General features: G+C 46.2%; 1 protein-coding gene across 1 annotated transcript; it reads right to left on the reverse strand.

The window, feature by feature from the left end:
* Positions 1-3,955: 3,955 nt before the first annotated feature.
* Positions 3,956-8,511, reverse strand: LOC124702941 (GDP-mannose 3,5-epimerase 2-like). The gene is made up of 7 exons (XM_047235118.1): positions 8,381-8,511; positions 7,080-7,475; positions 5,789-5,882; positions 5,563-5,692; positions 5,333-5,465; positions 4,501-4,708; positions 3,956-4,404 (listed from the first exon to the last, which is right to left on the reverse strand). The coding sequence occupies exons 2-7, from the start codon at positions 7,472-7,474 to the stop codon at positions 4,249-4,251; spliced, it is 1,116 nt and encodes a 371-aa protein (XP_047091074.1). The 5' UTR covers position 7,475; positions 8,381-8,511; the 3' UTR covers positions 3,956-4,248.
* Between the last annotated feature and the right edge of the window lie 4,729 nt (positions 8,512-13,240).

Below are 13,240 nucleotides of genomic sequence, written 5' to 3' on the forward strand. Positions count from 1 at the left end.
CGATCCTCTTCGTCTTCCTTCCTGCAACGCTGAATCTAAAACGATGTGGATGAGATCGCGTATGTTTTTGGTAGCCAAATCGTACGGAAAGGGGATTCAAGGTAGGAAGATTGGTTGGGTTTGGGACTTACGATCTTGGGGCAAGGCGGCTGCAGCGAATTCAAGCGACGGATCGGAATTGTTTCGTCTTCCAATTTTGTCGAGGGTTTTGAGGAGCCGGGCGGGGAGAGATTATATGGGGGGTTTGCATCAGCCTATCCGGATTCGTACTACTCTGCGGCCCAAGAGTGGGCCCAATTAGGCCCAGCCCAATGATATGGCCCCAAACGTAGGTTACCAGTACGGAATAAACTCGTCTTCCCTCACAGAAGAAGTCACGCCGGGCATAAAACCCGATACCCGAATCCCGAACCCGAAATTTCCGAACCCGAACCCGTATATCCCGAACCCGAAAATCCCGAACACATTTCCGGGTGTCAAATCTGATTACCCGAATTTATTTCAGGAAATTCGGGTTTTAACAACCAGAGCCCGAATAGCCTGAATATCCCGAAATATATAAAAAAAGGTAGTAAGAATACCCCAAAGGCCCAAACACTAAGGCCCAACCCAATTGCTTCTGCGCACGTTCCTAGTTTAGTTTCCCTGTGCCCAGATGCCACACGGCTCCTCTTCTCACTTATCCCCAATCAACCAAGTCCATGACTTGGCCGTCGCACATGGCTGCACTCAGCTCGCAGGTTGCAAGCGGCCGCACTCAGCTCGCAGGTCGCAAGCACGATGGCGCCGCTCTCTCACCCATGGTGCTTTCCGCCACCCTACCTTGCTGGCAGCCGCTGCGCCGCCCGCCATAGATCGGCGTTCGCCTCTTTCTTCCCTAAAGCGGCGACGGCGGCAAGCTGTGCAACGACGGCGGCGAGCTGTGCGGCGCCTCCCAGCGCACTGCCGCCTATACATCTGAGTGCGAGCACCCCCGATCTGCAGCGCGGCTCCGACCCTATCTTCCACGCGGTGTCAAATAAAGCATTTTTGTTCTCCGTGTTCTATATCGGGCAAATCGGGATTACCCGAGCCCGAACCCGAATTGTCGGGTACCCGAAATTTCGGGAGTCAAAAAAATTGAACCAATTTCGGGTGTCATTTTTAGAAACCCGAATTTTTCATATCCCGAATTACCCGTCCCGAAATTTCGGGAAATCCCGAAGGGCAGCGCTGAGCGTCCCCCGGGGGATCAAATCCCCGATCCCCCGGGTAGCCAGCCGTCGGATGCGGATGGTACAGACCATCAGATCAAGTCAACCTCCCGCACGCGCACGGAGAAAAAAACTGAAAAACACATTCATTAAACGGAAAAATTCCCACTCGTCACCCACGCACGACCTTGCAGTACCGTTGGCCCGCGTCAGCATAACCGGTGCCCCGCTCTGGCAGCACTGCCGCACGCTCGCATGCAGCACCACCGTTCTGGACATGTAGCTTCGCCGCCGGTCTAGCCCCGCCGGCGACCTCGCCGGCCTCCTTGCAGCAAGCCGACGCCCGGATTGTAGCAACTGTCGCCGCCGTTTGTAGCAACGGCCACCGCTATTTGCAGCAACCACCCACCATCGCCGCCGGCCTCGCCGGCCTCCTTGAAGCACGCCGCCGCCAAGATTGTAGCAACGGCCGCCGCTGGTTGCAGCAACCCCCGCCGCCAATGTTCTCGCCGGCCTCCTTGCAGCACGCCGACGCCCGGATTGTAGCAACGGCCGCCGCCGTTTGTAGCAACGCCCGCCGCCATTTGCAGCAACCACCGTCACCGACGGCCTCGCCGACCTCCTTGCAGCACGGTGGCGCCCGGTTTGTCGCAACGGTCGCCGCCGTTTGCCGCCGTTGTCGTCCAGTCGTTTGTAGCAACGGCCGTCGCCGCCGCATGTAGCGCATCGCGTATTGTAGCAGACGCCGCCGTGATGCCCTTGTAGCAGACATAGACGCTGCCTTGTAGCAGACGTCACGACATCACGCCTGGTTACTCCTCCGCCACCCAGGCATCGACAACGCCGGCGCCCGCCGGCCGCAAGTCACCGCTGCTAGTAGCAAGCCGGGCGCCGCTCGCAAGCAACCCATTGCCGCTGGCTCGCAAAGCATGGCGCGCTGCTAGTAGCAATGCCGGTGCCGCTCGTAGCAACGACCGAGAGGCGTCTTGAGGCGGATTGTAGCAACGCCGGCGCCGGGCGTAGGCGCCGACGGCGACGGATTGAAGCAGCGCCGCCGACGATGAATTGAAGTAGCACCGACGGTGGACGGATCGTAGCAGCGCCGGTGGCCTTGGCAGCATCGCCAGCGGCCTTTGATAGCACGCTGGCGGCGAGTGTAGCAGCGGGCAGCCGAGGCGGCGGCTAGTAGCAAAGGCGAGCACGGTTTGTAGCGGGGTCGGCGACCGGGAGCGACAAGAGCACTGGCGGCCGCTTGTAGCAGCGGACGGCCGAGGCGGACACCGAGGGGTAGGGGCAGCATGGCTCCGCGATGGGCTTGTCGGCGTCGATGCGGACCTCGAGGAGGCGCATCTCGCCGTCGTCCCGACCGCGGCCTTCTTGGCCACGGCCCACGAGGTGGCGCAGCGGCCGGCGCACGGCTTTGGCCGGGGGCCGGGACGATCCGGCGCGTGGAGGATGGCGGGTGGCTCGGTGGCGGAGGCTTCCGACGCCGGCGGCCGGAGCTACGCGAGCGCGAGAAGAGGTAGGGAGACGCGGCAACGGGAACAGGCTTGGAGCTGCGCAGCCGATGGTACACGGTGGTTGCATCGAGCTGATTTGGGGGAGGTTGGAGATTTTCTATGTGGAAGATGGAGATGAGAACGTGGGTGGGTCCCATCTTAGCGAGTCAGCTCGGTTCCGTGTCGATCGCTGCATCCTTGTTTGCCACGCACTATGGACACGTGTCGATCGCTGCATCAGGAGGAAGCGAGCGACGGGATCGTCCGGGGGATATGTAGTGTTTTCCAATCCCGAATGCCCAGCGTGAAGAAGAAGTATGGGAGCTCCTATACGCCGAGCTGGTCGGTGCGGGGGAACGCACCGCACACCCCCGACGTGGCTTACTGGACCCGGCCCAACAGAAACAGGTAGGCTTTTCTTTTTTCGTTTCTTTTCTGTTTGTTAAATTTTTACTATTTGAATATTTTTGAAAAATAAAAAATTATCAAAATCTGAATACTTTAAAAATTAAAATTGAGCATCTATGCTTTGAACAATTTTAAAAGATTTTCGTTTTTTTTAAAAAAACTTTTGAACAATTTTCAAATTGGAACAAATTTAAATTTGAACAATTTTAAGTTTCAACAATTTTCTAATCTGAACAATTTTAGGTTTAAACTATTTTCTAATTCAAACATTTTTTTAATTTGAACAATTTTCTACTTTGAACAATTTTCGATGTGAACAAATTTTAAATTTGAACAAATTTTACATTTGAACATTCTTAAAATTTGAACAAATTTTAAATTTGAACATTTTAAAATTTTAAACGATTTTTTAATTTGAACAAATTTCATATTTGAACGGTTTCTAAATTTGAACGGTTTTTAGATTTGAACGGTTTTCAAATTTGAACATTTTTTATTTTTTTTCAATTCAAATAGTTTTTTAAAATTAAAATTTTCGAATCTAAAAAAATATAAACAAAACCGAAAACAGAAAAAAGAAAAGAAAACAGAAAACAGAAAAAGAAACCAGAAAAGAAAAAAGAAAAAGCAAAAACAAACTGCACAGGCTAAACAGACCCAAATGGGCCTGGCCCATACCCGACCAGGGGTGTGCGGTGGCCGGTAGCCACCGACCTGGTCGGTGTATAGGTTTTGCCAGAAGTAAAAGCAACTAAATCCTAAAATATCCCCTACGTTTAAACCGAGGTTCTAAAAAAAATTACCACTCAACCGGCAAAAAACATACAGATCTACTCGCCAGCACATGGATGAAAGTTAAAGAAAAATAACCAACTTTTATTTCCTCATAACGATGAACCAACATCATTTTACATGTATAATTTAATATTGTTGTCTATAACATTGACATCCTCTTGTACCAAGCAGTTTTTCTCGTTTACAAAAACACAGAATGCAGGCTAACCAAAGGTATACATCTCATGTTGCAAGTCAAGTCCAAACTGAATAAAGATATGGAGATGGTGCGGTAACTAAGAAATAGCAGATGATGCCACGTCTGGAACCAGCGGGCACATAATGGCATCATCGTCTTTCCCAGGGTGAGTCTTTTACTCCTTGCCATCTGCGGCGCGGAGGGATCCAAGCTGGACGGGCGCCTGGGTGCCGACGACCGTGGATGTTCCGTAGGCTGACACATCGGCTCCTTCCAACCTCTCCTTCTCCAGCTGCTCCTTGATCCAGAAGTATGTGATCCTCAGCCCATCCTGCAGGAAGAATTTCGATCCAGTTTCATGAGTATTGACCATTTAATTTGGGTGGGTGAGCACACGAGAAAACTGTACAAAACTTTGGGAGGGTACCTTCAGCCTCATGGTTGGAGCCCAGCCAAGCTTCTCCTTGATGAGTGTGTTGTCAGAGTTACGGCCGCGGACACCCTCTGGGCCAGGGATGTGGTGGATGGGCAGCTCCTTGTTCTCGAAGCTAAGGACAATCTCGGCCATCTCGTTCATGCTCACCATTTCGTCACTCCCGATGTTCACAGGCTCACAGAAATCAGACTTCGTTAGCCTGAAAGCATTTGGGAAAAAAATTACTTAAGCTGACCCTCGAAAATAAATTGCTCTCTCGCAAAGGAGAGACACGATTGCTATATGATTTTACAGAGGATTTTATGACACTGGGAAGTAATGGCAGGATGGGAACATAAGATTTACTGGCTCAACATGATAACCGTGAGCATAAAACACTGCGAGTTTCCTGAAAAAGCAATGGCATCACTATTCCTACCAATATGTACACCTTTGGGCACTACGTAAAAGATAAATACAGACTTGCTTGTTGGGTAAGTACAATAAAGTAAGAAACTGCAAAACAAAGAGGTGTTCCTCACACTGGAAGTTTTGTTCACTAAATATCAATTCCATCTGATTATCTGAACTTTTAAACCTCAGAAGAGCTAGGACAGCTAATGCTTCTCTTGGAAGCAAAAGCTGCAAGCCTTCAGTCGACACTTTAGCACAAAGTGTCTCGTCTTATCACCAAAACTAGCAAGGTAATATTGATGCAAAATTTAGTTTATGTAATTCAAACGCATATTATCATCAAAAAATAGGACATATAAGGAATGGGTTTCATAGCAAAAGAAAAAGGTTACTGGACTGTACAGAACTTAAGCACAAGTTTTTCTTTAACCTGAGGACACCCTCCACACATTCATCAATGAATGTGAAGGATCTAGTCTGCAGACCATCTCCCCACATCTCAAAGCGGTCAGTGGAGGTTAGAGCCTTTCTGCAGAAAGCAGCAGGTGCCTTCTCCCTTCCACCTATATAGCCAAGTAATTGTCAAACCTAAACAGTTAGCAACCAACACATCATGAACAGCAACCATAGATATTAATAATCACCATACAAAAAACTTACCCTTCCATGTTCCATATGGACCATAAATATTGTGAAAGCGACCAACTCGGCACTCTATGTCGAAGTCCTTTGTGTAGTGCTTGCATAGTTCCTCCGTCGCAAGTTTCTCCAAACCATAAGCATCTTGAGGCTAAAGATTAGCATCACTGAAGTTAGTGCTATTTTGTCATAATATAAAAGGTTTCAGTGCATACAGAAACATATATGAGTGTTTAGATTATGAAACCTCTGCAGGCCAAGCATCTGCCTCCTTCAAGCTAACGACAGTTTCCAGCTGCTTAAATTCAGGGTAGATACAAGCACTTGAGGCATAAAAGAACCTACAGGGAAGAAAAAGTGAAGTTCAATCATATTTGGTGCTAGCATATTCTTCTCTGAGTCTGCTGTTAAGGTTATTGTTTTGTTGTTCTACATAAAGCTTTTTCCTTCCTTCCATCAATGTGACTACACAAAATTGTAACTATGCATTACGTAAAAAATATTGTAGTTGAACGATGTTCCAAACGCTAGGTTTATTTACCCAACTATTTCAGTTTTGCCAAATTTGATACCTTATCATGTAACTGAATCTTGCGAGATAAAAAATAAAATCCGAGCAGATTTATTCCGGATCTTAAAAAGACGCATGAACAATCCTCAAGTGTCAGCACATGAACACAATCCTGTAGTGTCATCGGATTATTGCCCGGTAGAAAAGCCACCTCGAGTCCTCAATGCATAATTGGAGATGTGGGCCAACCCTAACCATTTACTTCAATACAACATAATATTGCTACGCGTTCAGCTCATAGCAATTATACTGTTATACACTTCCCCCAACTCATTGTCACAGTTACTATCACCAACTCATCACGTAGTGGAAAGCCCCAATGAACATTTCCTCTGTACAAGCCAACCATGCAACCCAGACCCTTGAGGTCACCAAAGCGTTATATGCGGCGCAACATGCACAAATAGTGTGTGCTCTGCACAAACACTATTTACCAAACTGTTTCAAGGTTTGCAAAATTTGACACCAATTTTGTAGCTGAACTTTGGAAGATACTACATGGTGCACATGCAACAGACACGCCCCTCTAGTACATGCTACATGCAACCCACATACAGGACAACACGAACATTTATGTCAATGCTACAATACATGGTGCACATGCACTGCATAGCAAGAATAACTTTCCCGCGCTCAGTTAGTGTCATCGACATATCGCTTAGTGGAAAGTGCCCGAAGAAGGCTTTCCCAAACTGGGCCAATTCGACCCTTTCCGCTTAGTGCCGCGCAAACAGCAAGTACTAATTTTCATAAATACAATAATAAATGTGAAACATTCATTTATCCAAATCTGCAATTTCGACAAACTCATAACTACATCCCCTTTATATTGTTTAAAATTTAAAAGTGGACATGCTGCTACCCAAGCCAAAGTATATGAGGATTTTCATTTGGAGCGCAGAACAGGTAAACAGGCCTTAGCATCTTACAGTGAAACACACAAAGGTAGTATAAGGTGGAATGTTACCTTTTGACACCATTGATTCTACCAGCCTCAAGCATGTTAAAGCTGATCATAGTGTTGTTGTACATGATCACAGAGTGGTTAGACTGGATGAAGCCCATCCCTCCCATATCAGCTGCTAGGTTGAAAACATGGTCAACCCCAGTGGTGACCTTGAGGCAGTTGTCCATCACCCTGAGATCAGCAAGGTGAAACTCATGGCAGAACATATCCTCGTCCATGTGCTCATTCTTCTTCCAGTCAGAGGCGATGATGTAGTGCCCCTCGCTCTTGAGGCGCTTTGCAAGGTGGGAGGCGATGAACCCGCCAGCTCCTGTAATGGAGATCCGCAGCTTCTCAGCTGGCCAGTACAGCTCCTTCTCCAATTCCGCGTATGCGTGCTTGTCGTTGAGCGCCATTCTGCACTCACAAAAGTTAAAGCGTTAAGATGTCAACCAGATATCATGGGATTACAACAGCTTATGGCAAACAATAAGATCTTTCAGCATACAATCGACTTTGACAACTTACAGACATTGTTTCTAAACACCATACAGAATGTAACTACTGAAATCATGAGGCCTACTAATCATTGTCCATTCAAGATATATAGCAAAGCAGCTAACCGGCCACATCATGAAACTTTTAAATCATTGCATAGAGTGATACAGTAAACCATGTGACGAAGCCAGGTCCAATCATACTAGATCCAATGAACCTAAATCACCAAGGTCGGACGTGGTTCATCAATGGCTGCTAGCAGACTGCTTAACAAACGCAATAATAGATCAATGACTAGCAGACTGCTTAAAAAAAAGCAATAATAGACCGCACCCCATGTGCAGTTTCCTTTCTTCCAAGAAGGGACAAAACATGGACCCCTGCTTCCATACTAATTTATTAATCACCTAACAAAGCAAAGCCCCCCTTCCTGGAAGTGACATGCCCGAGTTATCCAAAACCAACTTGGCACACATGGTGGTAATTGATCAGCTAATCTCGACATATCGAGCAAAACATCACCTCCAGCTAGAAGCCCGATCAATCTAATCTCCCGACAATCATCCCGGAAAGCCGGATTGGGCAAACAGACAACATTATGTTTGCTTCTAGTTGTAGAGATGAATCGGGTAAAGAAAAATCTAAAGCTTCTGACCGAAAAAGGTAGAATCTAAGACTCTAAAAACACTAGAGATCCAACACCGAGACACGGAATCAAGAAACCGGTAGCAATTCGACGGTCCGCCTACCTCTTGGAGCATGAACAAGGGCAATGGATTACTAGTAGCAGATAATATACTTGGTTGGAGGAATCGCATCGTTACCTTTGAAGTCGCTGAACGGAGCCGCCGCAGCGAGATTTGGAAGTGGGCAAAGAAGATTCTTGGGCAGCCTCCTACCAGATCTCCTACCCCTCTTCTTCCTTAAATAGATAGAGGCGAGGTTTTGTCTCGTGATGAAATTTGAGTGGCTCGTATCGTTTGCAAAGAAACCCCTAGAAAACATGGAATATTACGTAGAGGTGCCTGTAAGGATTTGACTTGTATTAAAAGTTGAGATCTTCTGTTTGCTGACACTAGTCTTTTCTTTACAGTAGTAGAATGTCTTCGATTGTTACCCCACAATTTGTTGAGTTCTTGTGGTTGGTGGCAACCACCGGATTTGTTTTATGTCTGTACATTATTCCGAAATTTTTAAATACGGCATAGTGCTGCAGTCATGTGCTTGGATCCTAATCGTTGGCCACCAATGGGCGTTATTTTCATCATTTTATTTGTCCAGTGTATGTGGTCATTTTGTTACGGTTGCATGCTTGCACTGTTTTTTTTTTTTAGATTGCCGGATTTAATTGGTTACCTTTTTGTCTAGCTCCCCTAAGAAGTTATATAAGTATTCGTCAATTTTTTTTTAATTGATGAAGTATTTGATACATGCAATTTTCTTAAATCCCCTAAAACGTGTAAATGCATTTTTTATTTAATTGCAAATACAATTACCAGGCATTGTCCACGAGTTGTAGTGATAAGGTTGGCATATTCCAAAAAAAATTCATTGGTCTCTTGAACGCTATGGAGTGCAAAGGTTATGTGAAACCATGTGACTATCACAACGTAGTAACTTGAATGCTATGGAGCACAAATATGTCACCACCCCCAAAAAAGTTGAATTAATCAAATCTGTTACTACCTCCCAAGCCATCTACCCTATCACCGCCTTAGCTCCTCCAAAAGGCATTATGTAGGCAATTCTCAAGCTTGATCGTGCTTTCCATTGGGTGGGCATCCAACAAGTTCACCCCCGGGAAATGCAAAGTAAAGTGGGATCTTGTGTGTTGGCCCACGAATATGGGCGGCCTCGATGTTTGGATCTTGAGAAGTTCGCAAGAGCTTTGAGGATAGATGACATTGGTATGAATGGATGGAGCCGGGTCTTGCTTGGATTGGCTTAGGGGACCCTTGTGATGCCACAAACATTGATATCTTCTATCTTCCATTGACCTTGCCATTGGTGATGGAAGGACCACCAAGTTTTGGCATGCGCCTTGGCTTGAGGGACAAAAAGCCCAAAGATGTTGATCCATCAATTTTTCCCATCACTAAGCAAAAGAATTTAGCGGTGAATAAGGCTTTCGGCAATGATTTTTGGATTGGGAATTTAAACCTTGCGGGTGACTTGGCGGTGAATCACATCTACGATTTCTACAACCTTTTGAGCAAAATTAATGAGATTGAACTCACCAATGGTGTCAAGGACACCATCTCTTGGAAGCTTTCCTTCTCCATAAAATACTCCGTGAGCACATCATACTTAGCTCAATTTGGGGATGCTCCTACGTCCTTCATGAAGCCGACGGTTTGGGATAATTGCCCCCTCCCTAAATGCAACTTTTTTGTTTGGCTTATTCTCCAAAATACGGTGTGGATGGCGGATCCGCCTTGCTCGCCTAGGTGGCCAAAATTGCGTTCTTTGCCAACTATGCAAGAGAGAACTGGAGACCGCGGCGCATCTTATCTTCAAGTGTCGGTACTCCCGCCGCATTTGGCAGGGCTTGAAAGGAGTTGCTAGGTTTGTTAAATCTTGATGTCTCTCATTGGAATTATTTTGGCATGGTGGAGTCATGGTGGTGCGCTATCACCGGGGTGTATGGTCATCGTCGCAAGGGGCTCTCCTCTTTGGTCCTCCTTACCGCTTGGGAGATATGGAATGAGAGAAATGCCAGAGTTTTTTGAAACTTTAAGTCTATGCCAACTGTGGTTTTTGACGAGTACTAAGCGAAATGCTTACCTTTAGGGGATCGCGGGCGCAAAACATTTGAGATCCATTCTACCACGAGAGTAGGCTTTTGTTTTCTATTTGGAATGTTGTGCAGTTTGGCTGCTTGGAAGTGTTTGTACTCTATAAAAAAACTTAATCAATGAATATAGGCAAAGCTTCTGCCTCATCTAAAAAAAATAGAGCATACCCATGTGAAAATGTAACTTCATAAAGGATTGTCTTGTACAATATGTGTCTAGAAGCGCGGTGCTTGCAATACTCAATGTGTGTAGTCTAGGGGGGAGGGGAGTATTAGGAATAACTCTACCTAGGACACTAGGATATCTAACCATGAACGAGAGAAGATGAGAGAGAAATATTGGCTCCTAACGATAAATATAATGATTTGCGGTAGTGGCACTGGTAAGTGCATACATTCGGGGACAAAAGACAATTTTTCATAAAGTGAGGGAGTTTTTCGTAAGCTAACCTCTTAGTTCGCACTAGAGATGTCGACGCTTTCGCGCCACATATTATGTTTAAATTTAAATTTGGGAAAAAAATGTTAATTATTCAATATATCCAGGACACTACGACACTAGGATATCTAACCATGAACGAGAGAAGATGAGAGAGAAATATTGGCTCCTAACGATAAATATAATGATTTGCGGTAGTGGCACTGGGAAGTGCATACATTCGGGGACAAAAGACAATTTGTCATAAAGTGAAGGAGTATTTCGTAAGCTAACCTCTTAGTTCGCACTAGAGGTGTCGACGCTTTCGCGCCACATATTATGTTTAAATTCAAAGTTGGGAAAAAAGAAAAAATGTTAATTATTCAATATATCCAAGCTCTGAAAATTCGTTTTTTAGAAAGGTCGTTTCTTATCTGCAATTACTAGCATCCAATTTGAAACTCCAAATTCCGTAGACAAAGACATTGCAAATCATGATACTTATATTAGTGTTTTTTTTTGTCGTGTATAAATTGATTTTCTGTCAGCACGGAAAAAGTCATTATGTTTTATTTTTGTGAAGAGTTGAAGTCATTATTTTTGGCCATTGGGTTTCAGGAAAATCTCCAAATCAATACGAGAACCAACCGTTTGATGAAGGTCCGGCCTAGTATGGATCGAACGAACCTCATGTGTGTCTAATAATGTGGTTTATATTCTTTTAGTGGAGACAACTTTGGTGTCAATAGTGAGAAGCAAGTGGCGTCTGGTGTCGGTGATGGTCGAGGTGTGGGGGTGGTGGTGATGTAGTGCTGCTGCAGCTGTGGTGGTGAGCTTGTGACAAAATATCATCTCACATTTTTTTTCTAAAAAATATCATCTCACATGTCAATACAAAGGAACTTGGTCATTGGCCGCTCGGTTGGAGTCAGAGGATGCTAATTTACTCAAACCGAAAAGCACTTACAGTGAACGGCTCCTGATTTACTATGGCAAATGCATGCTCCGGTCCAAAACAAGCTTAATTGGAGGCACGGCTGCGGCGGCGGATCTTGAACGGGCGCCTTGAGACGGCGTGTGTGTGGCCATGCTGCCGACCACGCAGCGAGGTGGCCTCTTCCGCTGTTGGTTGTCTTTCTCGTCGGTGCAAAGGGATCCGGTCGGTGGTGGTGTTGCCGTACGGCGGCTTTCCAGTGGCGGATTGCTTGGCCGGTGGGGTGTGGCGGTCTACAATGAGGAGATGGTGGTCCAGCTGGTGAAGTGGGCGGGGATGTCACCATTGGCAGCAGCGCCCGGCCGTGGTATCGTATTTCTCGTTGGAAGCGATGGTGGGACGTCTCTTGCTCCATTGATTCTGGGGAAAGGCCACCACCGACGGCGGCGCACATGGGTGTCGTGGTCCTCGTTGGAGTCGTTGAGGGGGCTTACCGGATCAGATGACGGCGGCGTATACGCCGTCACCCCCATGGGGACATCGTCTTTGGAGACATACATCGACTGGAGGAACGTCTGGATGGCTTTGGTGGCTAGGTGGCGGTCTCCGCGTGCTTATCGCATGAGACCAAGGCAAAACAGTGTGGCATATACCATCGACAATGAAGAGTCCCAGCGGGGTGGCGCGGCGGGGTCTCGATGACAGATGCGGGTTGATGGACCCGCATAGGGTGGTGACGTCGTGGCGGCGTCGACGGCAAGTGTAGTGCCTTGATTCTTACTGAAGATGGGTCGATGGAAGATGGCGGCGTGACTTTTTGAGCATGTGAAATGGTGTGCCTTCAGGGTTTGTTGGACGGATTTGTCTTTCCGACTCACTGTTTGGCATTTTGGTGAGGCGTTCGATTATCTGATGATGTGCCTAGGTGTGAGGTCCGGGCATAAGGCCCCGACTGACCATCCCTTGATCAAGCTTGTAGGTGATGCGGCATATTTCGTTAGTGAGATGGCTTTGATTTGATCTTTGTGTTTTCGTTGTAAGGCTCCATTCATTAATTTTAATAAAAGATCGTGTCCATCATTTTGATGCAAAGTTTGGGGACATAACCTTCATTTCGTCCACTGCAATTTTGGGTTATTTGAGAAACACCATTGTAACTTTCAACTTTTAAAAAATACCACTACAATTCTCTGTACATTCTATAAACGCCATTTTGTAAGAAAATAAATTGAAACACATACTACCCAATATACACTTGTATTTCTGTTATACATACGTAGACACAGTGCTCCCTACTAGAATTAGCTTGTGCTGCCGGTACCAAGATTTGCCCAAGAAGAGGGATGAATTACAAAGTTGTAAAGAAAAGAACTCTCAGGGGATTATATGGCATGAATCTTTTGCTCCTTACCCCAACAGTCAGTTAGAACATACGAGTACTCAATAAACTGTGGACGTGTATCCGAAGTTTTGTTCCACGCCAGAGGAACTTGGCTATTCCAATAGAGACTCACAACTGCAGTAAATGAAAACACCGA

The sequence above is a fragment of the Lolium rigidum genome, chromosome 3 (assembly GCF_022539505.1).
Source record: "Lolium rigidum isolate FL_2022 chromosome 3, APGP_CSIRO_Lrig_0.1, whole genome shotgun sequence".
Lineage (NCBI taxonomy): Eukaryota > Viridiplantae > Streptophyta > Magnoliopsida > Poales > Poaceae > Lolium > Lolium rigidum.

Bases quoted from the DNA above. Each gene is read 5' to 3' on its own strand.
- LOC124702941 (XM_047235118.1), bottom strand. From the start codon at position 7,474: ATGGCGCTCAACGACAAGCACGCATACGCGGAATTGGAGAAGGAGCTG. The intron at 5,466-5,562 runs GTAAGTTTTTTG...TTGGCTATATAG, and splicing joins TCCATATGGAACATGGAAGG to GTGGAAGGGAGAAGGCACCT. The intron at 4,405-4,500 runs GTACCCTCCCAA...TTCTTCCTGCAG, and splicing joins CTCCAACCATGAGGCTGAAG to GATGGGCTGAGGATCACATA.